This window comes from Lates calcarifer, linkage group LG15, assembly GCF_001640805.2.
Source record: "Lates calcarifer isolate ASB-BC8 linkage group LG15, TLL_Latcal_v3, whole genome shotgun sequence".
Taxonomy (NCBI): Eukaryota; Metazoa; Chordata; class Actinopteri; family Centropomidae; genus Lates; species Lates calcarifer.
The window spans coordinates 22936277-22960699 of NC_066847.1; the positions used below are offsets into that span (position 1 = coordinate 22936277).

Here is a 24423-nt window from a genome sequence, read left to right on the forward strand (position 1 = left end):
ACACCTTAAATGTTCCTTCTTAAAGGCATAGTTCAATTTTTGTAGTAATATTTACAGTATAAGCGTTGTTTAATGAAACGAATAAGGAGTCTCTTGGTTTCCCTCAAATGAAAACGAGGCATATTGCTAATTCACGACCGCCCTTGCAAAATGTCTTTTAGCTTGAGATGATTTTGAGTTAAACTCATTACAAAATTCTCAATTTATTAAATGATTCTATCGACTACAAATACAGTAATTTGGGAGTATGAAACAATAGTTTTCCCCGGAGTTTGGAGAAATATTAAACTACCGTTAGCCATGGAAGTAGAGTGAAACACTTCGATGCACTATGGGAGATGTAGGCGTCTCTCTTCCGGTTTTAACCGGAGGTCGGTGTGTGGACGCCATCTACAACTTGACGGTATAATCAAACGTGAATTTTAAAGGTTTCTCTTCAAGTTATGAGCAGAGTTATACCTGTAATACTGTCATTTGCGCAGGCGGGTGCGCTTCGATCCTACATCTTAAAGAGAAGCTGTTTATTTCTCCAAAACCCACGTAATTACATATGAGTAAATGTTAACGCTAGCCACATTTTTAGTAACGAACAGTCAATGACTTGACGAACCGTCCCCTTGTAGTTTATCGGAATCAGATTATTTCACCGCTCTGAGCTGCAGACTGGTGTTTTGGTGCTCTACCTGTGGACGGAGGTAAGTTTCCCTGAGCAGGTGAAAGTGTAATGTTTCGTTACATGGCTCAGATACGGTTGTCTTACAGGAAAATACACGGTGGGCTGTAACGGTAACTAGCTAAAAGTGGGAAACTGTGAAAAATAAATAGTGCTTATGGGTTTGTGCTGTTGAATGAGGAAGCATTTATGGTCAGGTGAAGACACAAAAAAGTTACCCTCCCTAGAACTGGAACTAATGAGTATTTAATTATGAGCTATTGAATGGTATTGAATGTAAATGATATAACAATGGTTTAAGATGTAAACAACGACAGGGAGTACAAGACTAAGGGGCTACAGCCATGCTAGCACCTCTGCGAGGTTGTACTTAGGCACTGAAGGCTTTGAGCTAAATGCTATCATGCTATTTTTAAGCAAGGTTAGCGTGTTAGCATGCTAATAGTTGCTAATTAGCATTGAGCACAAAGTACAGCTGACGCTCATGGGAATGTGATTTTGAAAGTATTTAGACAAAAACTAAAGTTGTACATTACTGGACAAATAAAAATTTGACCTGATGATGGCACTACATGCGAAGTCAGGGAATTTTCAGGTGGATAGAATTCATCCTGAAGGGGACATGAATGTCACAAGTTGAATGACAGAAAGCCACAAAAGTGAACCTCATAAGGGTGTTAGAGGAAAAGTTAGGGGATGATTGAAGTCAGTAGCATGCAACCTCTGGAGACCATGAATGTGTCTACAAAATGTCATAGCAATCAGTTCAGTTGTTGTTTAGGTATTTCAGAAATTGTCTGGCATGGTTGGTTGATAATTGGCTCAAACTAATTAGCGGTTGTATTATTATAATTATGATAAGATATGAACTGATTAGTTTTTGTCAGTCAGTCATTACATTTATAGTGTATTTGCTTTTTGCTCTAAATCGTAATCACAGAAGTTTGACTAAATTTATATCTTAAGATTAATTGCAGTCAGATGTAATGCTTTGCAGGGATTCTTATGTCAAACCTGTAATAAGGATTTACTCACAGACAAGTGATTCTGTCCATTCTACTTTAAATTTCAGACCACCCCTAGGTTGCTTTGACCAGCTCCTTATGTCTGAAGATTCAAGCAGTGATGAAGAATGGTGTATATCCTCAAAAAGGCTGGCAAGTGTGCACACGGAGGCAAAATGTTGGGAATGTGGCAAAAAATTCAGCAGCATAACAAACCTGATGTCACACTACAAAAGCCACGATATCAACGCCACCTGCCACATCTGCAAGGTTATGTTCCGACGCCTGACTTCACTTTCTACGCACCTAGATAATGCTCACTCGCCGCCCCTCTGCAAAAAGTGCCATCAGTCTTTCAGTAATGTGTGGGAATTGAACAAGCATGCTGAGATACGTTGCACTGGCTCAGCGCAATTTAAGGAAGCGCCCTCTTTGGTTTCTGCAGTCAGACACCACAGTCAGAACACTGACATCTTTTCTAATGAGGTGGCTGTACAGCAAAACACAAACTCAGTACCACATGACTCAGTGTCAGAGTTGAGACCTCAACAAAGAATTGAGATGAAGCCTGAGAGACCTGAGACATCTGAAAACAGCGTGGAGTATATTGTGGGTGAGGATGATAATGACATTGACATGGAAAGTGACTGTGAGAAGGTAGATGATTCAACAAGCTCCGAATCTGATGATGACGATAAGACACTCTCTAAACCTACAAACTTGTGTCTAGATGATCCAGAATCAGATGCTGGCTCAAACTCAAGTTCAACTGATCATTCCAGTGACTCTTCTGATAGTCTGCACTCTAAAAAACACCCTGCAACCCTTCCTAGTGTTAATAGTTCCATATGTTCTGCGTGTGGTAGAGGGCCCTTTAGGTCAATGAAGCTCCATTTGCTGCACTGTAGTGGTGTAAGGGTAAAATATCAGTGTTCAATGTGCAAAAAGCTTTTTCTAACTGAGACTGCTCTTAATGAACACTACATGCCTTTGTATTCCTGTGACATCTGTGGCCAGGTTTTCTCTCAAGAGAGTTCGTACCATAACCACCAGTGTCCCAAGGAGAGCAAATCACCTTTGGTCTTCTTTTGTTCTGAAACAATGCCGAAAGCATGCAACATATGCAAATCCTTTTTCACTTCTGAGAAAACTTTGTTAAACCATGTCACCAGAGTTCACACATCAGTAGTCAGCACCAAAGTATGCATTATTACCAATCCATCAGCGCTGACCGACGAAAACGTTTCACCTTTCGTCCATGGCACAGCAGTCCAGTCAGCCATCAGCAGTCCATATGTGGTTGACCAGATCAGTAATGGAAAGCTCCGTGTTGGCCAAACCTGTGAAGGGTCACTGTCCACTCTTGAGAAATCTAGCCTTTCTCCTCTCTCGACCTCCTCGTCCCGCCCAGGCAGACCTCCTGCGTCTGTCAGACTGGGGAAAGACGGTGCCCTAGATCAGCCAACCGACCAGCCACCAAGCCATCTCTCCGGGCCTTTATCTGCCCCTCCCGGTCCCACAGACACTGACACTCCAGCCACTACGATCTCTGACCCTGCCTCCCCACCAGCGCCCACCATTCTGGCCATGTTTGAGAACGACAGCCAAGATGTGGCTTTGATGAAACGTATGAACACAGGCTGGCGCTCCAAGGCCCCATACCCCTGCAGGCAGTGTGGTGCCATCTTGCGGCAGCCCTCCTTCATGATCAGCCACCGCTACCTCCACAGAGGACACCGCTCACACCAGTGCCAGTGCGGTCGAACTTTTAAGCACCGGCTGCACCTCCTGCGACACTGTGTTCAGCACGCTGAGGCCATAAGCTACATCTGCGTCAGCTGTGGGGAGACTTTCATAGGAGCAAGACTCTTAGCTGAGCACATGAAGGGCAAATCACAGAAAAAGTGCCGTCCTTCTGGTCGCACGTGGAGACAGAAAGTGAAGAGAAAGTGCAGAATGCCGTTTACATGTGACTGTGGACAACTGTTTTTTAGGCCCTCTGCTTACATATGGCATCAACTTCAAAACTGGACAAAAACTAAACAATTGAGGAGGCCCCTGAAATAACAATAACAAAAAAGCATCAAGATGTCTAGTTTTTAGGTACCCTTCCCCAATTTTGTGCAAACAAAGTGTTAAATTAAAAGGGATTTCTCATACGCCATCTGATTGTCGCTACTTTATTTGTGTGTTGTCATGTGATAAAATCAAAGCAAAAATCACATACACAATCATTCTTAATGGCTTTTAATTATAAGCATGTTCTGGATGGTTGTTAACATGTTTTCACCATGTGCAAATGATACATAGTAAACGGTTAGAATAAATTCCTTGTAAGTTCTTTTGACAACATAATGCAAGTGCAAATTAACCCACAAGGAACATGTTTTCAGTATTTGGATTAAGTTAAAACACATCAAAACTCCAGTTTATCCTCGAGAGAAAGAGTTGGTCCAGTTTTGCAAATGGTTGTCACAAAGTGCATTTTTATCAGTGAGGTTTTTTATGGGGGTTTCTGAGTCCTCTTGTGTTCTGTTTTTTTTTCACTACCGCCTACACCACTACAAATGTTATGCTCCTGCGAGACATTGGTATTCAGGTTTAAAATAGCATATAACTTTTGGTTACATAATTTTTATGACTGTAATAATAACTGTCCTCAATATTGCATTGTTTAATTCATGTCCACTAGATGGAGCTGTTGGGTTGCTAAAAGAAGAGCTTACAAGATATCTTAGGCTCAAGTTCCATTGTTTTGAGAACAGGTGTAAACTGTTAGATGCTTTTCCTGCATCAGATGGTTACAACCTTAAATGTCGACATTAATCTCTGAGTTTCAGTTGACATCCGGTGCAATCCCAAGGACTTACAGTTTGAAATAAAGGCTATACTTGAACTGAAGTTTAGTTTCTTCTGTTGGTGGAGCATTAAAACATTTCATTCACAAATAGCTTGGTGGCTTGGTGGAAAGCAGAACAATGTGCAATTGTTAGAGATTGTATTATATTCAATAAGACTGTTAGCAAACAAGAATCAGCTTGGTAACCATTAAACTGTCTGCTAATGAAAAAGGATTTGAAAAAGAGGTTTCTATAAAATTGATCAGGCTAACACTGTTAAAAAATATTGCAAGACATTTAAAATAACATTAGCATGTAAAAATATATATCTTATTCCACAGGAATAAGGCATTGACGGAGTCCATCAATGAATCCTCACAAATAGCAGTTAAGAGAGCAATCCTGGAGCCTGTGACAGTGTGGATCACACGGATCTCCACGGCCCTTGTTTTACTTTAATTCAGTTCTTTCGCTGTCACAAACACAACTGCTGAAATCACAGCAGATTTCTCAAAATGCACAGTGATTCTCCTCCCACAGTGAATAAAAGTCTTATTTTATCTGTATAATTTTACAGCTATGAGTCACTGTGCAGTGCACTCAGCACAGGGCCAGAAGATGAGATCTTTAGTAGGTATGCCAGTCCTCCAAGTGGTTCAGCATGTTAAGAGTCTGGAGCAGCTCTGGGTGGAGAGGATTTACCGTCTCATTTTCATGGATATTGTAGATGAAAACAGTGAAGGCAGTTAACTCCGTTCTTAACAAATGCATAGAGACATGTCACCTGCAAAATAAAGACAAACAACAAAAAAAAGACTTATTGTCCTTAGCAGACATGTCCCGATTCAGCGTAGACGGGCCTACCACATCCTGCAGTGTGTTGTTAGCAGATCTGTGCAGCGTCACTAGCAGTTCTAAGAGTTGTTTACCTGATCTCTGGGTTGCGCTGACGCAGGACCTGAGACAGCAGCTCAGAGGTTTGCTGGAAGCAGCGACTCAGTTCATCCAGCTTCTGCTCCATGGAGAGGATACGCTGCTCTAGCTCCCGATAGGAGTTATTCCAGTTGGCACTCAGGTCGCACATGATCATCTGCATCTGTCGAGATCAGCCACACAATGCAGGTGCAAAGATTATTGTATTTGTCAGGGGAAAACTACAGCCATGAAGATGTCTGAATTCTGTGCAGACACATTTTAAGTGCATGTTGCAAATTCATAGCAAAACTTTAAAGAGGTGATGTTTCTTACTGGCTGACTGATTGACATGCTATTATAATGTGCATGTTTCAAGCCAACTCACTGGGGCAGGCTCTAAACCACAAGAAACCAACAGCAACAATTTTGGTTACTTTTTTTTCGGCCTCTATGCTTGCTGTGGATGTGGTTCAGTAACGAAAAGGAGCATGGTCAGCTTACTGCACGACTGGCTGGCTGGCTGTAACTAACTGATTGCAAAGTGACTGTGGCATGGTTTACTTTCTACATCTTACCAAGGAGCTACGCTTAAACACTAGAAAAAAAACAGGCTTGTTTTCCATATAAATCAGTCAAGAAAATGCATTTTAATTACGCACCAGTGCCTCTCGCAGGGTAATGTCTTTACATCTTGGGTTTATTCCATATGGAAAACTTTTCTAGGCCTATGAATTCCTGACAGGAATGAATCCTGAGACATTTAATGGAGATTTTTTAACAAGCATTTAATGTGTCTGAACACCTAGTGATAAACAGCAGACCATAAAATACTGAGTAATAGTCTATGTAAGTAGTGAGTGTTTTTTAAGGGGATCTCATTTGGCAGTTGCCTTTTCCAATGAAATGTGCAAAATATTCCAGTGACAGCTGTCGCTCACCTTAGGGAGGTCCACCATCTCACTTACGTAATCTCTCAGCTGTCTTTGTTTGAGGCGCAAATGCCGAAATCTGTGCAAGAGAAAAAAAGGGTTTGATAGATCTCAGTCATGTGGAATTATTTCACACATACATGCGTTTTAATTACATTATTCCAAACATTGAAAGGGAAACTGTTCAAGGTTATTTCACAATCTAGTATAAGACAATTTCCTTGATTTAAAAGAAATTAAAAAGCCAATATGATGTTGCCATGTGTACCATGGAGGGTTTAGGGGATTCTGAAGTTCCCATGAGCAGATGGAGTGTCTTATTTTTGGGTGAATGCAACAGTCCTGGCACAACACAGCGCTCCTAGATTGTGGAGAAATATGTTGACAACTTAGTATTCCACTATTCAACATGCAGGAGTCATGCTGTTTGTTAAATAGGTATAAAACACTGCTAGGAGATTTAAGACTAAATTTGGTGTCTCTGGTGGATGAAACCAGAGATTCCACCAAAAATGAAATATGGAACCCAATATTGCAGTCTAGCATCCAGGTATACTTCTCTTAATCCCAAGGTGTGGACATGCCTCCCGCTTGTGCTTTCCAGAGCATATTTATTTATAGTGGTTCTGCCCAGTGCAAAGCAGGAAGTGCAACCCCTCCACCCAGGCTAACACACACTCACACACATAATCCTGTTGTCAGGATAATGACCATACACTTCTGGGCCTCCAGTCTCGTGCAATTCACTTGTTCACGAGGGAGGAGCTTGGGCTCAATAACAATAAGAAGACACAACTCAAATGGAAAAAAGAAATGTGCAATGTTCTTTTTCTTTATGATTGTCTCAGAAGATGTACATTATGTTGTGTTTTGCTGTCAAATTTTACATTACTTTTAAATAGTTAAATGCCAGCATGTCTAAGAACCTTGCCTTGAATTCTGTATAATAAAAGGGCGTACCCTTGTTCACACATGCCCTTCCCACATAAAAGAGGCAAACAAATCTAATTACTAATCTAAATTAGTCATTAAAAACTGTGACTCTGTGGTTAAGCATGTTGACACTAAGTTAATGACCCGTAAAATACACATGTAAGGCACACAAACCACCACCCATTTGCATCCCTCGCCCGTACGCAAACACAGACATCCCCGCCCGAAGGCACACTTTTGCGATACGATAACTCACACTCTGATGGCTTCCAGAAGGCATCTCTGGTGTCGTCGGTGCTCGCCTCGGCTGCCCTTTGTCACGTTTGTGCGATGTAGAAGCCAGCATTCCCTCAGCACATTAGCAGCGGCGTGGCGGATCTAGAAAATAGGCAGAAATGTCCAAAATAATCAACTGATCAAAGGGGGAAGTTGCAGGAGCAGAAATGTGTGGTGATAAGGCTGTCAGGATAAAGTCAATCAAACTTGCAGGCTTGACTGACAAAAACACGCAGGGCTTATCGTATTTTTTTTTAAGACAGAATCTGGTTTATATCAATCATTTTAGTGCAGGAAATAAAATCATGAGTCATCCAGGCGAGCTGATTAAATCCAGACAGTCTTTCCTGTTCAGCCCTTTTGCTCTATGATGCTGATTTCAGATAAAACAGAACTATGAAGGCCTTACTCTCATAGAGAGGTTTATATACAGGAATTTGAAGAACAGGCCATGCAGCCTAGAACTAAGGTTTAGGCATGGCAGGATTTCTCCAGTATCACCTTTTTACACTTTTCTCTTTGATCCTATTTGTGTCTGTTTGTCTTCCTGCCCAAATCACTGTAACTGCCCCGTGATGATGTCACTCTGGCCCTGTTGTGGGGGTTATTAATAGAAGCTGTCAGTGTCTGCATCCAGATGTCTTCCCTTGTTCCCATCAGTGTAAATCTGGACTGCACCAGATAGCTCAGAAGGATGCACGCACATGCACAAAAACATACACGCGCAGACCAAAACAACCACAAGCGAGGCATAAAGATGCACCTAGTGACAGGATGCAGCCACCGGGAGAAAGGAAATGGTTGTATCCTCCAAAGCAGCGCACCTACCACAGTCAGACGCTGCTTTACAGTTTGTCGAGAAGCTTCTGCACTGCATACAAAGCACACACTGAAACTAAAGAATACAGGAACTCTGTCAATCATAACACATTTATGTATATTCCTGTGATGCTTTTCTGATTTTATGACAATGTTTCCTTGTAAGCTTCTATTTGTCAGACACCTCCTCCTTCCCATCAAGAAGCAAACACTTGAATCCTGTCCAAGGCTACAAACAGAGAAACTCTTATGCAAGCCACTTCCACACACACTCACAAACACCCACATAAGCTCAACCAGTTTCCTGCCCATCGCTGCACCGTCCTGAACTGACACAAGCTTCTTTCCTGACAGAGATAAGATTATTTCCTCTGTTTGACGCCTTGAAAATGCTATAAAGGGGTTGGCAGACCTCATCTCCCTCCTCTTTTCCCACACTTTCCTGTCCTCTGGTGTCTCTTATTTAAGGAAAAAAATCATTGTTTAAAAAAAAAAAAAAGTCAAAAACCAAAACATGCATGCGACATGGAAAGTAGTGACGATTCCATCCTGACAGCTCTATCCGCTTGCTACACTGCAGTAACTTCTGAGGGGGAGGGAAGGTGGCTGATGCTTTATTTAGTGTTTATGACGGGAACTTCATTTGATTGAGATAAATCTTATCACAAAAAAGCTGAAAAAGTGAGAGATATCATTTTCAGCTCCTATTAAAGAAGACTGAAGTTGGTAGAAGAGAGTCTGTAATGTCATTAGGGTTTATTTAGTCACATGACACCTCATCTAACATCGCTCTCTGGAATCTAAAGTCGATTATCTGGCCTATACTGAGCTGTTAATCTGTTAATAACCTCTTTGAATCTTTGAATTCTGCTTTATAGTGGCTTCCTACTTAGTGGCAAGGATTTTACATGTTTTCCCCCATATGTTACAAATCCTGTAACATGTTACAAATCCTGCAACATATTTTATGTAACTACCAAGCCTTTTCGAAAGCATACCAAAGTATTTTAGTTTTTTTCTCCTTTTTCCCCCCCTTACAGGTTATTGTCTGGCAATGCAATACAGACTTTTCAAATCATTCTGCACCTACAGCTGCATTACCACGCAATGCTCCAGTGACGCTGACAACAATAAACACAGACGTGGTGTTCACTGTGATGGAATATCTAACTTAACCCTCTCAGCCCCGGGCCAAAAACTGCTGCTGCTATTTGGATGTGAACAGTTGCAGTCAAGATTTTATGATGTGTTTCAGCATGTAAACCTGACTCATATCAAACATGCCACTCTGACGTCATGGGGGTCTGAGGGTGAACTCTTTCCAGCTTCTTCCTTCATTGAGCAGAATGGGACACAACCAAAGTGTGATGCTCACATGGTGGGATCACCACAGCGACATACACAGAGAAGAAAGCATGATAGCTCCTTCTGCCCATAAAGACCAGCATTATTGATATGTGATATGATATATATGTATGACAGTGAAATTGACCAATTGGTTCGTGTGCAAACGTCACTTAAGCAGCAGGCAGGATGTTGGTATTCCACTGGGATTGATAGGGTTAAACAAGTTTCAAGTCTCTGCTGTTTTTAATACATTATTAGAAACCAATGGTTCCCTGGATGCTAAGAAAAGTAGATTCAAAAATCTAAAACATTACAGCCAGTACAGCAGTGATGTGAGAAGAGGTGGTTGCTAAACTATTTCAAAGAATAATCCACAACCTGGTGAGCAGGTATGTTGTTATCATATTCCAGTAGCTTAAACATCGTAAGACACTTATGCTAAGAAAATATAGCATCTTTCTTACCCTTTTCGAGATCTGGATGTCCAGCATGAAGAAGTGCACATGTTTCTCTCCTTTGTTCAACGCCAGCTTCTCGGTAACGACTGCCACCAGCATGGCAGTGCAGGCTACACCCTAAGACCAACACACACACATATACACAGCTGTTGGCATGGGTACTGATACATTTACCATCTGCCTCAACAAATTCTCAAAGATCGAGCAGGACTGATCCAGAATACTGCAGTGACATCAACAAGGCAGAACGCGAGAGAAGCTGATGTTCACTTTTACAGGCTGATTTTAAGCCTGACTTTGTCTGCAGCCTCAGCAGTGGCTCTTGCGTCTCACCATTCCTCTCTAGGGAAAGCACTTATTCAGAAAACTGAATGTTGATCTTCATACCTCATATGGTTTCATCCAATAAATCAAATCTATATTTACACAGAGAGTTCAATGGTTAAACACAGGCCTCTGTGGCACTGCTATAATAGTGCGGGTTTCCTCTGAGAATAGCCTTGTGCTATTGCTGGACAGGGAACTACAGAACGATGGTGAGTATTCAGATGGGCCGCAGAGCGAGTCACATCCACACAGTCACACAAATAAACACATCATAGGACACGCAGACAAAACACTGCACTGTACCCATGTCCAGCTATAGATAATGATAAAAGATAAAGATTAGTCTTTACCTGTTTTCCTCTTTTCAGCTTGCATTAGAGAAAGAGAGAGAGAGAGAGAAGGAGAGAGAACCATCAAGCCTGACCATAAGAAAGCAAAAACCAGGGTTTTAAAAGATATATTTATCCTTCACTCCCACAGCCACAAAATATCCATCTTTACACTGTCTGTGAAACCCGGGAGGTGCAAACTCTTTCCTTGGATCCATCTACACATAGTGATGGGATGCAAACAGTGTTGTCAACCCCTGAACACAGCTGCAAATTGAGTTATGGCTGGAGTTGAGCAGAAGTGCTGACCGTTCAGCCATATTACAGGTGTGAGCATCACCCCAGTCACTGGCTCCCAGTGCTGCCCTGATGGGAGTAGGAAATTTATTTTTTTTCCAAATCATGGGCACAGGTTGGCACACCCCTCCTGTTGTAGTGGTGCCAAAGACAATAAACCACCTAAAAATGGATATGGTGGAAAGTTTTCCCTTATAAGAGGGGGAGCTTATAAAAACAAGGGAGATGGAGAAAGAGAGAGGGAAAAGATTGTTTTCCACTTTGTCACAGAGGTGTCTAAACTGGACTTGTGCCCATGTCTAGAACCGCGGCGGTGACTCTTATCTGCTCGTACCAGAATTTACAGAGGAGGGGCAGCTGGCAGCGAACCAAAGTTCATTGCCTATTCAAATGCAAAGCTGCTCCTTGTGCTCAGTGACTTATTGTGTATTTTGCTCTACTGTAACTCTTTGTATAAGATTTCCCCATCCCTTTAACCTCTATCTTGGACCTTCCTTTCCACCTTTTTATAGTCTCAACCTTGCCATTCATTTGCACCACCATGAAGAAAACATCTTGCTGATATTAAATAAAGAGCACTTTGAAAGGTTCTGTGCTTCTCTACACAGAATAAAACATTTTTAAGTGACTGTGATGCTTTCCCTACTTTCTCTCTGTGATATGTATTTCTTTTACTCACAGTGAGATAAAAAACTAATCAAAGTGTAACTGACTCTAATCTCCACCAGATATGATGAGGAGAAAAGTCAGTGATCGCAGCAAAACAATGTCATCACTCAGCAGAAACATCACATTCCATATAGATGCTTTGTGTGAAGTGCACAGCGCCCACTGCATGCTGACAGTTTCTCTCCCTCAGTCTTTTTAGTGTGAGCGCCTGGTACCGCCAAGGTCCTGCAGAGGCACCATCCATAAATTTACAGCTGTGATCTAAATCACACACACAAGGGAATGAAAGCATTCAGGTCTGTCAGCGCCGCTAGGGTGTGCAGCCGGGCAAAAAGGAGTCTAATCCATCCAAGATAACTAGTGGAATAGAGCAGAATAGGCCTGGATAGGACGCAAAAAAAAAAAAGGCGCAGGAGGGAAGTGAACCTAAGTGGACTGACCCAATATGAAATGGGAAAAATTAAATAGGAAAATGGGGGAAGAGTTCCTGCAATGGAACAGAACAGAAAGGGAAGGGAATGAAACAAACCAGAGAGGATGATATGGAACAGTGCGGAAAAGAATAAAGCAGAACAATGTGGAATAGAGCAGAAGGCCGTTAAATAGAACAAATTAGAATAGAGTATATTTGCGGGGAAGTGAATGGAACAAGATGGAATGAAATGAAACAAATCTGAACATTAGATATGAGTAAGACAGAATAGGACATAACAGAACTAAGAATAAATGGAATAAAAGTTAAAGTAGGGGAAAATGTGACCTGTACAGAGAGAACACAGCAAAACAAAATACAAGGAACAGCAACAGAACATCTTGTTTTTAGCACATTATCAGGCTGAAACATGAGGTGGTTTGGTTAAGAACAAATACAGTGGTGGAACAAAGATAAGACATCTCCATTCTTTGGAGCATTAAATGTCATTTCTGTTAAAACCACTAGTGTTATGCTGGCTAAATAATTATCTGATAGGAGAACAAAACAGGCACTTGAAATGATATATTAAGTGTATTTTTTGATGAAACTCAAAAGAGCATGAAATCTTCGGTGTCTTAAATATGACATTTTCTCAACAAGCAACCGAACCTAGTTACCATGACTCCAGTGAAGAGACACACTGCCTTGCCACAGCTGGTGGTGGGTGCCACATCCCCATAGCCCACAGTGAGGAAGGTGATGGCTATGAGCCACAGAGCGGTTTCCATGTTGCCTGTTGATGCTTGTTTCTGCCTGCAGGAAGGAGAGAGCAGGGCAGACTGTTATAACAAAATATGTTAAAGTGACTATGTAAGTTACCTTAATAAATACTCATTTATTATTATTTCAGTGACCTTATATGGAAATTTTTACACATTTTTACACTTTATTACACAAAGAGATGCAGATAAAATCTTTCATCACTCACAACACGTGGTGAATGAAATGAATCTCATATAACTGTAATGTTAATATACTGTATGATAGAGACCAGCTATAATCTTGAATAAATGCAGTCTGATAAAACAGTCCTGCAATTGTGCCTCATAAAGGTTATAATGTTTAGTTTTTGTTGCAGCTGTGTTAACTCAACTTGCTGGCTGCAGTCTATGGTGTTTTTGAACTGTATTGTATTGCTTTATTATTGTATTATTGTATTATACTCATTGATGTAAATGGTGTGGAACACCTATATGTATTTATTACAGGACTTTTGTATAAGACTGCATTAGGAATAAGGTGTTCCTGAAAAACTGATTGATTGAGTATATTTGTTCAATTGATCAAGCTGGTTTGTATTCCAGATACACCCTTGACTACTATTTTTGTGTTGATGATAGGTGCTCCTGGAGATGACCAGATTCACGAAAACCCAGGATGAGACAATCACTAGCATCCACCATCCAACTGTTTCACATTTGTCTATGTTCAAATGATCTACTGTGTGTGCACCAGCTTGAAGACTCCTTAGGTAATACAAGCAATCAGCTGGACTAAGGTGTACAAACTGATTCATTTCCTTCCCAATGATCTGTTTTTCCCGTCATTTGTACCAGATTATATAGTCCTGGAAAAGAAACTTATTATGATTGATTAGGAGACTGTGGGACCTGTAAAATAAACTGATGCTTGAACCCAACCCATTAGTCTGTGAGTCTTCCTCTAACTCTGTGGAACTTTATGCCTTAGATAGAGCAAAATATTAAACACCCATCCTGTGCACAATGAGTCCTCAGAGTTAGATAAAGGTGTGGTCTGTAAATCATACTGTTAATCAAATAGTGCTTATGCTGTACAATATTTCGGAAGTGGATACCAGTGTAAACTTGTAAAACATTATAAAGCACAATACTTGGTAGAAACAACACAAAGCAGTCATTCAGTGTGTGAGTTTTCGTCTGTGTCCTTGATGTGGCATTCAACTAGTACAGAAAATGTTTGGCGTAACAGTTCAGTACTAAAAGGTTTGGTGGTTTTATCAGCTATCAGTCAAAAGTTCTTTTATTGCTTCTGACAAATCCAAACATATAAGACTGAGATATGTGAAACTGAAGGCAAAACCTCCCATTAAGGTTCAGATGAACAAATGACCTCACACTGTTCAAACAGCCAAGCAGACTGCAGAGGATCAGGCTGACATTTAGCTGGCTCACATTAAAGAAAAACTTGTTAGAGTAACAAAATAGACTATGATTATCAAATCAGTTATTGGAAATCCATATTGAGTAGGAAAGTCAAATTGACCATCAAAGTCTGTGTGTGTGTGAGTCCTATGAAATACCAATCAGAAACATTTTTGTCTATTATTTCAGATATCAAAAGCTCTATTCACAATTTTGCACAAAACAGGGAATAGGGTCTGATGGCTGAAATCCTGCCTAAGTCCTCCAATGAAAGAGAAATAAAAACTTTGTTTGCTTACCTAATTAGTTTCTATTTTGATTCATTGGAAAAATGTGCTTTGGGCAGTCACATATTTGCTCAATTCATGACTGTATTGAAGTTAAAGGTGACTTTTATAAAGGGCGTTGAAAATGTTAATGTTAAAACTAATGGTCCCAGTGATTACTGTGGAAAGCAAACAACTAGCATTCTTTCAGAGTTAACATTTTCTAGTTGTCTGGAGTCCAGTCAATATTTGTTCAGCAAGAAGGACTCTCATAAAACTAGAAACAAAGATGTGAAAGTCAAATGTGCCAACTGTCTTTTATACTCAGATACGGTTCTTCACTCTCTTGCAGACACTTTTCTCATATCTGTACCCTAATAATCAAGCTACAGTACGCAGATGCATAGCTTAGCTTAGCACAAAGACTAGAGACAGGGGGAAACAGCTTGCTTGGCTCTGTTAAGAGGCTGAAAAAAATCCACCTACTAGCTCTTCTATAGGTGCCAAGAAATAGTCCAGTACATACCAATGAAACCACAATGCATCATTCTTACCTTTACCTTCAGACAGAGCCATGCTAGCTGTTCATGTCTGCTTCCAGTCTTTATGCTAAGCTAAGCTAACTGTCTGCTGGCTGTAGTTTCATATGTTCTATACAGAAACCAAAGTGGTTTCAATCTTCTCATCCAATTCTTGGCAAGAGGGAGAATAAGCGTCTTTCCCAAGTACACTGTTTATTTTCTTTAGTGAATTTATGGACAAACGGTTTTTGTGTCTGTTCAGGAAATCAAAGAGTTGTTTTTTTGATTTTTTTTTTTTCAACAAACTCAACAAAGCTCAAGATTATATCAGTGGTATTTATAAATGACAGAATATTTTGGGGTAGAATGTTCACTGAAGGCTTTCCCATTTAAAACAATTCTATTTTTGATGGATGTCCCTCATAATATGAACAGTCAGTCTCCAAGGTTGGTGCAACTGCTCATTGTATGCATCTCTTATTTGAAAAGATATTACGTACTAATTATAATGTTTAGTAAGGACAATATGCAGTATGTATTACCAGTTTCTTGCAAGTTTAGTTTGACTTCTAACTTCTAGCAGTCCATTTATATCGTATTTTTTCCCTACCTCTCACACAAAGTAAGCATCCAGGACGCAGTGAGCCAGAAGAGGAGGATGAAGACCAGCAGCGTGCGTGCCGGGTGTTTGTTCATCAGTACCTTGAGAACAAAGCGGAAGGTGAAGTTGATGTTGTTGAGTGACCCGATGCTCCTGTAGGAGGCACTCAGCAGCACTTTGCTGTGCAGCAGGATGGCTCTGTGCACCAAGTACAAACGGAGGAACATCAGCACTGATAAGAGCAGCTCCACGTCCAAGAGCGCCTCGTTGTTATCGTTGGAAATACAGAGCGGAGTTGAGGAAGTGGAGTTGACCTGGAGGCCCACCTTCCAGTATGTGCCGACGGGATGGATAGAACAGACCAACAGCTCCAGAGTGATCACAAAAACCCTGTGGCTTGTCATGGCAATACGCCAGTCCACCTGGTTGTGGTCATTGACAAACAGCTGAAAGACAGAGGAGGACAGTGAAGACAGAGAGCGAGAGAAAAACATGATAAAAGTTGGAGATGAAAATGAGTAAAAACATAGCCACATTTTTATACTAATATGCTAATATACAAGGTCTGGAAATAATCCTATCTAAATCACCATCATAAGGATGTGGACAAACATGCAAAACTCTTATTCTGCTTCCGATTTCATCTCTCATTCTCCAACAATACTAGTTTCTTAAACCTTGAGTAAATAGATTTGGTTACATATATGCATACTTGTGCATATGTGCATCACAAGCAAGCAAGAAGCAAGAAGAAAATGCACATACATAGCTCTCTACAGTACACCATGTTTGGGCTGTGATAAGAAAAAAAGAGATATATGACCACTATCAAGCCATAGATATCCAGCAGCTATCAAACCTGTATACTAGATGCATTGATAGTTCACATGAGAACTCCTAAGAAAATGTGTTCATCCCCTCAATATGTGGCTTTATTGCACTTAAGTTTGTTAAAGAAAGTCAAGGTAATTAAACAGGTCAAATTTCTCCTCTTCCATGTTATCTATAAAAGCCTTTTCCTCGCTCCACAGCTTGAGACGTGTTGATGTTTTTGCATGATTTAGTTTGTCACCTCTGACACCAAAGACTTAAGGTTTCACCAGGCATCGCTGAACACTGCACATGCATTAGTCTCCACCCAAAACCTGCCCTCCCTTATCTCGTCCACGCACTTGGCATGGACCCCTCTTGTATCAGAAACACATGACTTGCAACCAAACAGAAAACACTGTAGGTCAGAGTATAAACTCAACAGCCCAACCAGCACGACAAAACAAACCATGAATCCTGCAATGTAGTTCAGTATTTATAACTACTGTCCATGTACACAGTACTTTTTGCACTTGTTGTTGCAATTTATTGAATATGCATGTTGTGAATGTGTATAAGAGCAAATGAAAGAATGTTTACTCTGTTTAATTTCAACCAAATCCCTTCACATATATTGAATTCATACATAATGGCAGTGAGCCATGTGGATTGGAAAAATACTGCTGCTACAGCATTGTGCATGTCTGTGTGGGCTGAGGTTTTCATCCAGGGTTTTTTTTACGCATGCAGCAAATAAAACACAGATAATCAGTGTTGAGGCTACCATCAGTGGACCGAGAGCTCCTTCTAAAACGATTGCCCTCGAGTATCTCTAACGAAGTATCATTCTGACCAAGCTAATTTGGAACAAAAATTGCTGGTATAAAAAAGTGATACACAAAATATGACAACTGAGCCCTGACGATCAACAGTGCACCTATGCATTGTACACAAACAGGCTCTCATTCATGCATACAGGGCGTCCAGACTGATGTAAAGAGGGGGAAAAGACAAACTCACCCTGATGTCCTTATAATGGAAAGCTATAATGAGGATGAGGAGACACCCAGTGGACAGGCTGATGAAACAGTTGATGATTAAGCCAATGTTTGATCCCTACAAAGGAAATAGAGAGAGGGTAGATAAGACATGAAAACAAGGCTGTCTCAAATAGCTGATTAATCATTGTTCTCCATTATCAAGTGTTTTGCAGTATTGACAGGAAAGAGCATCAGGATATTCAGTGTTTACAAGGAGAGGTGAAATTACAGTTGAAGGTTGCCAAAATAAAGGTTTGAAACTGACTCACTTGTGGTGGTTAATGTGTCAGCACATTCCTGTTTTGCTGTATAAAAACCTGTCACTGTAACCTGTCACTGTATGTAAGTGAATTATGTACTTAAATATTACTTTTGGTTGGTTAGTTAGTTAGAACATTATATATTTCAGACACTTCCTGTGTTTATTTGCAAATTTTCAGAATGTTTCAGTGAAAATCTCTGTGTTGACGTATTTTGTTTTTTTTTTTTGTTTTTTTTTCCTCCATTGGTATGGCCATTTCCTCTGAGACAGTGTGGGCTGACTGACAAAGAAGAGTTACTAGTCTGCAAGGACAGATCCCTCACTGGCTTCCCACCCATGCAAGACCAGCTGCTGTGCCAACCAGTAAACGTCTGTCTCTTCGGTGATGGACAAGTGCTAGTTCATCTGCACTATGCAGGAGCCCCAGTCAGTGTGCAACCATAACTGACTGATGTGTTTTTATTTCACACTGCATCGGTATAGATTTTGGTCAAATATCAATTTTACTTTGTAGAGCTGAAACAAGTCACTGACAATAGATTAGTGAATCAACAGAAAATCAATCAAAAAACTATTCTGATAGTCAATTAATTGTTTAGGACTTACTGAGGAAAAAATGCAAACATTCATTATTTTCAATGTCCCAAATGGTGCTTTTCACAGTTTTATATCATATAAGTCTTAGGTGGTGTGTTGGTCTGTTGGTCAGACATGGGTGTTTTTTACAATCCATTTTGTTTCACAGACTAAACAGCAGTCAATAAATTGAAAAAACTAATGAACAGTTTCATCAATAAGTTACAGCCCTCATCACCTTGTACCCTTATGGAGTGTATGCATCTAAGATTCATAACACATGCTATGATACAGCTATGAAAGACTGTAATATTCAGTAAGAAAATGTACTATCAATAGCACCAATGAAACCAAACAATCATTTTCTAATCTGTGATTCTCTCAAAAGTCTGTTAACCATTGTTTCCTTATAATAACTGTTGTGTCAGCAATTTCCTTTTCATAAAAGATTATTTGGAACTCGTTTAAATGGAATATCATGCTGTTTGTGTTATAACAACATAACTGTAGGCTACTCAGCCTTGCTTTTCCAAAAAGAGCTTCATTAGAATTTTTATAGAATTTAGGCCTTAGAAAGTGGAATTACTGATTCTGTAATGTACTCCAAAAAAGTACATAAAAAGCCACTCAATTACAGTGATGAGAGCACTTCCAATGAAATACTTTCCATTCTAGGGGACTAACAGCAGGGGACACAGATAGATATGCTATGATGGTTGGTCTAATATGAAAACAAATAAGCATAGGCCCCCGCCATACCACCTTGGTCTCAGCAGGTTAAAGAGCACCTACACCCTTTATTATTCATGCATCTCAGTGCAACTGATGCAACGTCAATGGAAGTTTTTAATGGGACGTGCAGTTTAATGTGGTTTACAGTTAAAAAGATAATTACAAACTTTCAAACTTGAGGAAACTTGAGCGTGTAGGTGGTGTGGTGTGACGTCCATTGGCAAGGTACGTCGTTTTCCAGTTTCTCCCATAGCATCCACATCATGTCTGTATTTCGTCCAGGGCTAATTAGAAGACCCCACAAAAGCTTAACATTTCACCACATTCCATAACAGAGGGTTCAACAACATGTGTCTTGCTGAGTTTCTAAAAATGTTTTTGTAACGTTTTTGCCTCCTGGAAACAGTTATTTCAAGCCCGGTGAACCTAATTTGGGTTAACCTTAACATGGATTGTTTCTCATAGTCTTGGACAGACAACGAGCCACTGTAACCAGGATAGGCCACCCAAGGCATAACCAAAAAAAAAAAAATTTAAATATAAAAAAAATAATAATTAAAACACTGAATCCAATGGTTTGATTTGTATGTTCCATAATAAATGAATACTTTCCAGAGCAATAATACATGCATCTGACTTTAGTTTTCTAATTTGGTTTGGTTTGGTTTCATTAGCTTTCATGTAGATTTTTGTAATATAGGTCACTCACACTCAAAACATGCAGGCTTAGTTAATAACAACCAAAAACTGCATGAGGTGACTTCACAGTGAAGTACCTACCTGCACCTGCTGGTTTTCTTTCTTGTTAGCTAGTTAGTTATAGGTTAACTGAAGTGTGTCATCAGCCCTCCAGAAAATCCACTAGGATCAAGAACTGCTAGTGCACAGGATTATTATAGTGATCTTTAGGAGGAGGGCAGTGGTTCATGACCACTAATCACCATGGCAGCTCATTTTGATGATTCCTCCTTACAGACACCATACACATGTGGGCAAGATCTGGACCACTTTGGATGACGGTCATGACTCTGTTCCAGCACTGGAAACAGCTTTTGTTCTAGTTTTGACTTGATTTTTATGGGTCATTGTTGGCTCATATGTACAATCATTATGGTTTTTTTTTTCTTTTCAGGGGGAGGGGGGTGATTTATCTTGTTGCTTATGGGCCAAATTTGGCTAATATGCAGAATGCTGCTTTTGGGGTGAGTAGGGAAATATTGCTTCTGGGAAAGTTACAGATGACAGATACATACTGGTACTGAGTTAGTGCTAATTTGCACTAATTTGCATGTGGGTCATATACTGTATGTAATCCAAGTTTTCATGTGTGGGCGATTTTATCTGTATATATGATCATACATATGTATGTGTGTGTGTGTGTGTGTGTGTGTGTGTGTGTGAGTATGTAATTAAACAAGGAGAAAGCAGCCATGATGTAGCTGAACAGAAGAGGAGGATGAAAAGGCTTAAAAGGCAAGTACTGCAGAGTGAGAAATATGAAATGCAAGCAATTCATACAAAACAAAAACTTGTCAAGCTGCCAGACAATGCAAACAGTTAAAGCATGAGAACAATCTCTCATTAAATTAACGAAGACACAGGTAAAACCATCAAGACAATAGGAGGAAAAGGACACAAATATAGACAGGGTGTAAAAGTCAAGTATGTTGTGACTAGGTGTATGGGCAGGTCTGGCTGGTTGGACAGTGTTTTGTTTTGTTTTGTTTTTTTCAATTATATGCAAAGGAGTGGTTACAGTTCCACTGAAGGATGTTCTAAAACTGTTATACTGTCTCATTAAAATATATTTTTCTTCCCAAGACAACAATGTTGCCTTTTATGCTTGATCTGACAAACCTGACCTGCAGCCTTACAGTTACACGTTTAAGAATATCAGGGGAATATTCTTTCCAATACTGGACATCATGTTCGACATGTCAGTCTCAACGTGTGATTATTGATCTAGATTCATAAAATCATTCCAGGGAAATCGTTAAAGAGTCTCAGAAAAGAGGACACGAGGTTGCATCCAGGTCAAAGTGCACACTCCTGGCTTCAGCCCAGCTGAACTCAAAGCATAGAGACTTTTAGACTGGCCATGCAAACACTCTAATTATACACTAAATGATGTGGAAAGATAGCCTGAAGTACTGTGAGCAATCTCGCTGTAGGGGAAGAGGTGAAATGTGGAAAAACGTTCCATAAATAGCCCTGTTTGCGTGCATAACCATGAAAAGGTATGCTTAAAATATAACTTTGTAGACTGGCGTTAACCTTGATAGGGCAGCTCCAAAATATGCTGCAGCATACTTAAAAATGGTATTAAAAAATTGTTGCCCACTGCAAAGATGCTGTATTTTGTTAAGACAGCCCCTATGTGACAAAAAAAAAAGTCATGACAGTCCACAGGGGAGGCAGACGTCACAGTTCACACTCATGACTAGGGTATCATATGACATTTAAAGATGAATGCTGACAATAGTTATATAAGCTATGGTTAAATCAGCGAGGCAGCCTCTCCAAAATAATATGCTTTAACTGCGGCAGAGAACACTTTTCCAGTGCATCAGCATTTCCATGGTACCGGAGCTGATGCCTGTTGTTAGGAATGGACAGACAACACCTGTTCTTGGTTCGTATTTGTAAACTGGAATAGCAATGTCATGCTCGTGCCAGCACTGTTAATTTCATGGCAGTGTCTCTCCAGGTCCAACTCTCTGAACGCGTCAGGCGTAGTATCTGAAGGTCAGGCCATGTTTCCATAGGTTTCTCAAAAAGGTTGCGAGTAAGAAACTTTGGGGCTCTTTGACACGGTAATCAATCACCAACTTCTCAACATGGAGGTGGTCTGACGTTCTGCGGCATGCATGAGAACTTTTTTCCACATGTGGAACTGGCGTGTGCTGTAGGAAGTCAGGGGGGAGTTAATAATTTGTTGATTGTGTGGCCTGGCATTGTTATCCACTGAGATCTGCATGTTAATGTCATGAGGCTGTGCTACCAAATAGTGTGTCTGGAAATGGACTAACTAATCAGTAGGTCAGGGAGGTTCAAAGCCCAGGTGCAGATTCTGCTGTTGTGCTGCATGGGTCCAATGCTGTCTGCTAATCAAGGAAGTTGTTATGACAACAAATAGAGCCAGTTGTGTAAGGCTGTATTTTCTGCAACAATTATGGTCAATTAAAATACTGAAATATTCCAGGACAGTATGGTTTAATATCAACCTGTTGATTTTAATGTATTAGTTCTATGGTAGTCTCAGTGAAAATCTCTATTTTGAGCACTTCTAACTAATGCACAAGGAGCTGAGGAAGAGCTGAGAGGCTGCCACACAGCAGCAGAGCAATTACTAACAGGCTTTGGCTTCACTGCATGATGCTGAAGCAAGAAGGTGGTGATTTTGTAAATTATTATATCATTTAATGATGAGTTCAAGGGCCAAAAGTAAAATGTCCTCACCAGCTGACTAGAGCAAAATATCAACGTAATGTAGATGTCAGATATTTAGCTGCTTTACAGAGCATGCACTGCTGTGTAAATGGTCTAACTTTGCAGATGTAAATGCAAATGTGCGCTGAATTAAACCCTTTGTAACGTGCAAAATGGCAACATGTCGCCAGAGCACAAGTTTTAATTTTAATTTGGGGAATTTACATTTGTTAACAAAAGGCATGAGAGTTATAGTGGAAACACAACTCTACGGTTTTTAGATCCAAGTGTCAACAAAGGTAAAATGTTGCATCGCAAACATGTCCAGTCTATTTATTTCTGATTTGTAGTCTGGTGGGATCACCTATATACACGAATTAGTGTGGTTAATTTCTTCAACCTACCGGTTTATAGACGTTGGGACATATCTCGACGTGGATTATCATGAGCAGTATCCCGAGCAGAGCGGTGCCCAAAGACAACGCGCAAAGGCGCTTTTTATCCTCTAATAAAACCTTTCTGTCTCGCAGTCTGTAGAGGTCGTCTCCCTCCATAAGAGTTGTCCGCTTCCCGGGAAGTGTCAGCGGCACAGATACTTCAGCCGAGTCCCCGCCGTTTCGACTGATCAAGCCATCGCAATTTACACAATCCACTTTGGAGTCGCCGTGCAGGCTGCGGTTTGTCATCTCCATCTCCAGGGCGCACACGAGACGGCCGCCTGTCCCTCTCCCCCTGTCGCCGCTCTCCGCTGCTCCGTCCTCTGTCTGTCCGGTCTCCGCTTTGCTTCCCTCCCAAGTTGGGGAAGGCATAGTCCGATGGGCGCACTGTGTACCAGGCCCTTCTCTCGTTTGTTGCTCATCGAAGTAGCGGGTTTACCAAAACACTTTGCCTCTAATACACCCTCACCTTAACACTCCTACCAACCGGCGCGGCGTAATTACGCGCACTGGTGCCTTCTGGACATCGCAGCGGGCTATGTGCTCTTATTTGCATGCGTTATTATTTTAGGAGAGTGCGTCAGCCTGCCGCAAATGAATTCTTTGCGTGCTGTGTGTGTGTGTGTGTGTGTGTGTGTGTGCGCGCGCGCGCGCACGCGCGCTTGTCTACGCGTGATGCGCGCCAAAGTAATTAGACTGCAGCGCATGAAAGCTCAGGAATATTGCAGGTTCACTTATTTAAAGAGAGGAAACAAGATGTTCTTTCATATTTTTCCTTCATTTGATTAGGGCCAGTCTGATCAGATAAGATGCAATTTGGTGGAAAAACTCTTACAGACAAGATGTTACAAGAAAAATCTGTTTCGTATTTCAATCATCAGGGAACAAGCCACAAAGCCTTGTTTGCCTTCTCTGAAAAAGAAAATAAGACAGACTATAAAAATAAAACAGATTATGTGCCCACAATGAATCCCGAGGCTTTTATTTTTGGTAACGCAGTACGAGCCCCACAACAGCTACAGAGTGACACCTCGTGGTTGAGTAACTTCATCCTATGACTTGCTGTGGTGTATTTGGAACTTTCGTTAAGGTTCGCTGACATTGGCAATGACTCATGACTGACGACTGATATCGTTTCTACTCCTCGGTCATCCATTTTAAATGTGATTTTACAGGTGTTTTTCTGTGCGACGTGCTCTACCTCTAGCCTTTTCAAAAATCCTTCCTGTAAATGAGCCTGCTTCATTATTTAAAGGTGTCTATACATGTTGACAATCTGAGCTGCCTTTCATTTCCTGCCAATTCAAAAGGTAAACTCCACCAGAAGCCGAACAG

At 40.7% G+C, this 24423-nt stretch overlaps 2 protein-coding genes across 7 annotated transcripts; one reads left to right on the forward strand and one right to left on the reverse strand.

Moving 5' to 3' along the window:
• The first annotated feature begins 319 nt into the window (after nucleotides 1–319).
• si:dkey-79d12.4 (zinc finger protein 160) lies at nucleotides 320–4578 on the forward strand. 2 transcript variants are annotated; one of them, XM_018687241.2, is made up of 2 exons: nucleotides 320–403; nucleotides 1746–4578. In XM_018687241.2, the coding sequence occupies exon 2, from the start codon at nucleotides 1777–1779 to the stop codon at nucleotides 3742–3744; it is 1968 nt and encodes a 655-aa protein (XP_018542757.1). In that variant the 5' UTR covers nucleotides 320–403; nucleotides 1746–1776; the 3' UTR covers nucleotides 3745–4578. The 2 variants fall into 2 exon arrangements, with proteins under 2 accessions (XP_018542757.1, XP_018542748.1); XM_018687232.2 differs by having other exon boundaries at nucleotides 369–695.
• On the reverse strand, nucleotides 3909–23792 carry kcnn4 (potassium intermediate/small conductance calcium-activated channel, subfamily N, member 4). Of its 5 annotated transcripts, XM_018687270.2 has the most exons (11): nucleotides 23056–23757; nucleotides 17633–17728; nucleotides 16129–16248; nucleotides 15812–15903; nucleotides 12909–13044; nucleotides 10872–10889; nucleotides 10201–10311; nucleotides 7551–7672; nucleotides 6371–6440; nucleotides 5447–5613; nucleotides 3909–5301 (listed from the first exon to the last, which is right to left on the reverse strand). In XM_018687270.2, exons 1-11 carry the CDS (start codon nucleotides 23458–23460, stop codon nucleotides 5298–5300), a joined length of 1341 nt encoding a protein of 446 aa, XP_018542786.1. In that variant the 5' UTR covers nucleotides 23461–23757; the 3' UTR covers nucleotides 3909–5297. The 5 variants fall into 5 exon arrangements, 4 of the variants coding, with proteins under 4 accessions (XP_018542786.1, XP_018542768.1, XP_018542773.1 ...); XM_018687252.2 differs by having other exon boundaries at nucleotides 15812–16248; XR_007814586.1 differs by lacking the exon at nucleotides 3909–5301 and adding an exon at nucleotides 6630–6722 and having other exon boundaries at nucleotides 5541–5613; nucleotides 15812–16248; nucleotides 23056–23792.
• Between the last annotated feature and the right edge of the window lie 631 nt (nucleotides 23793–24423).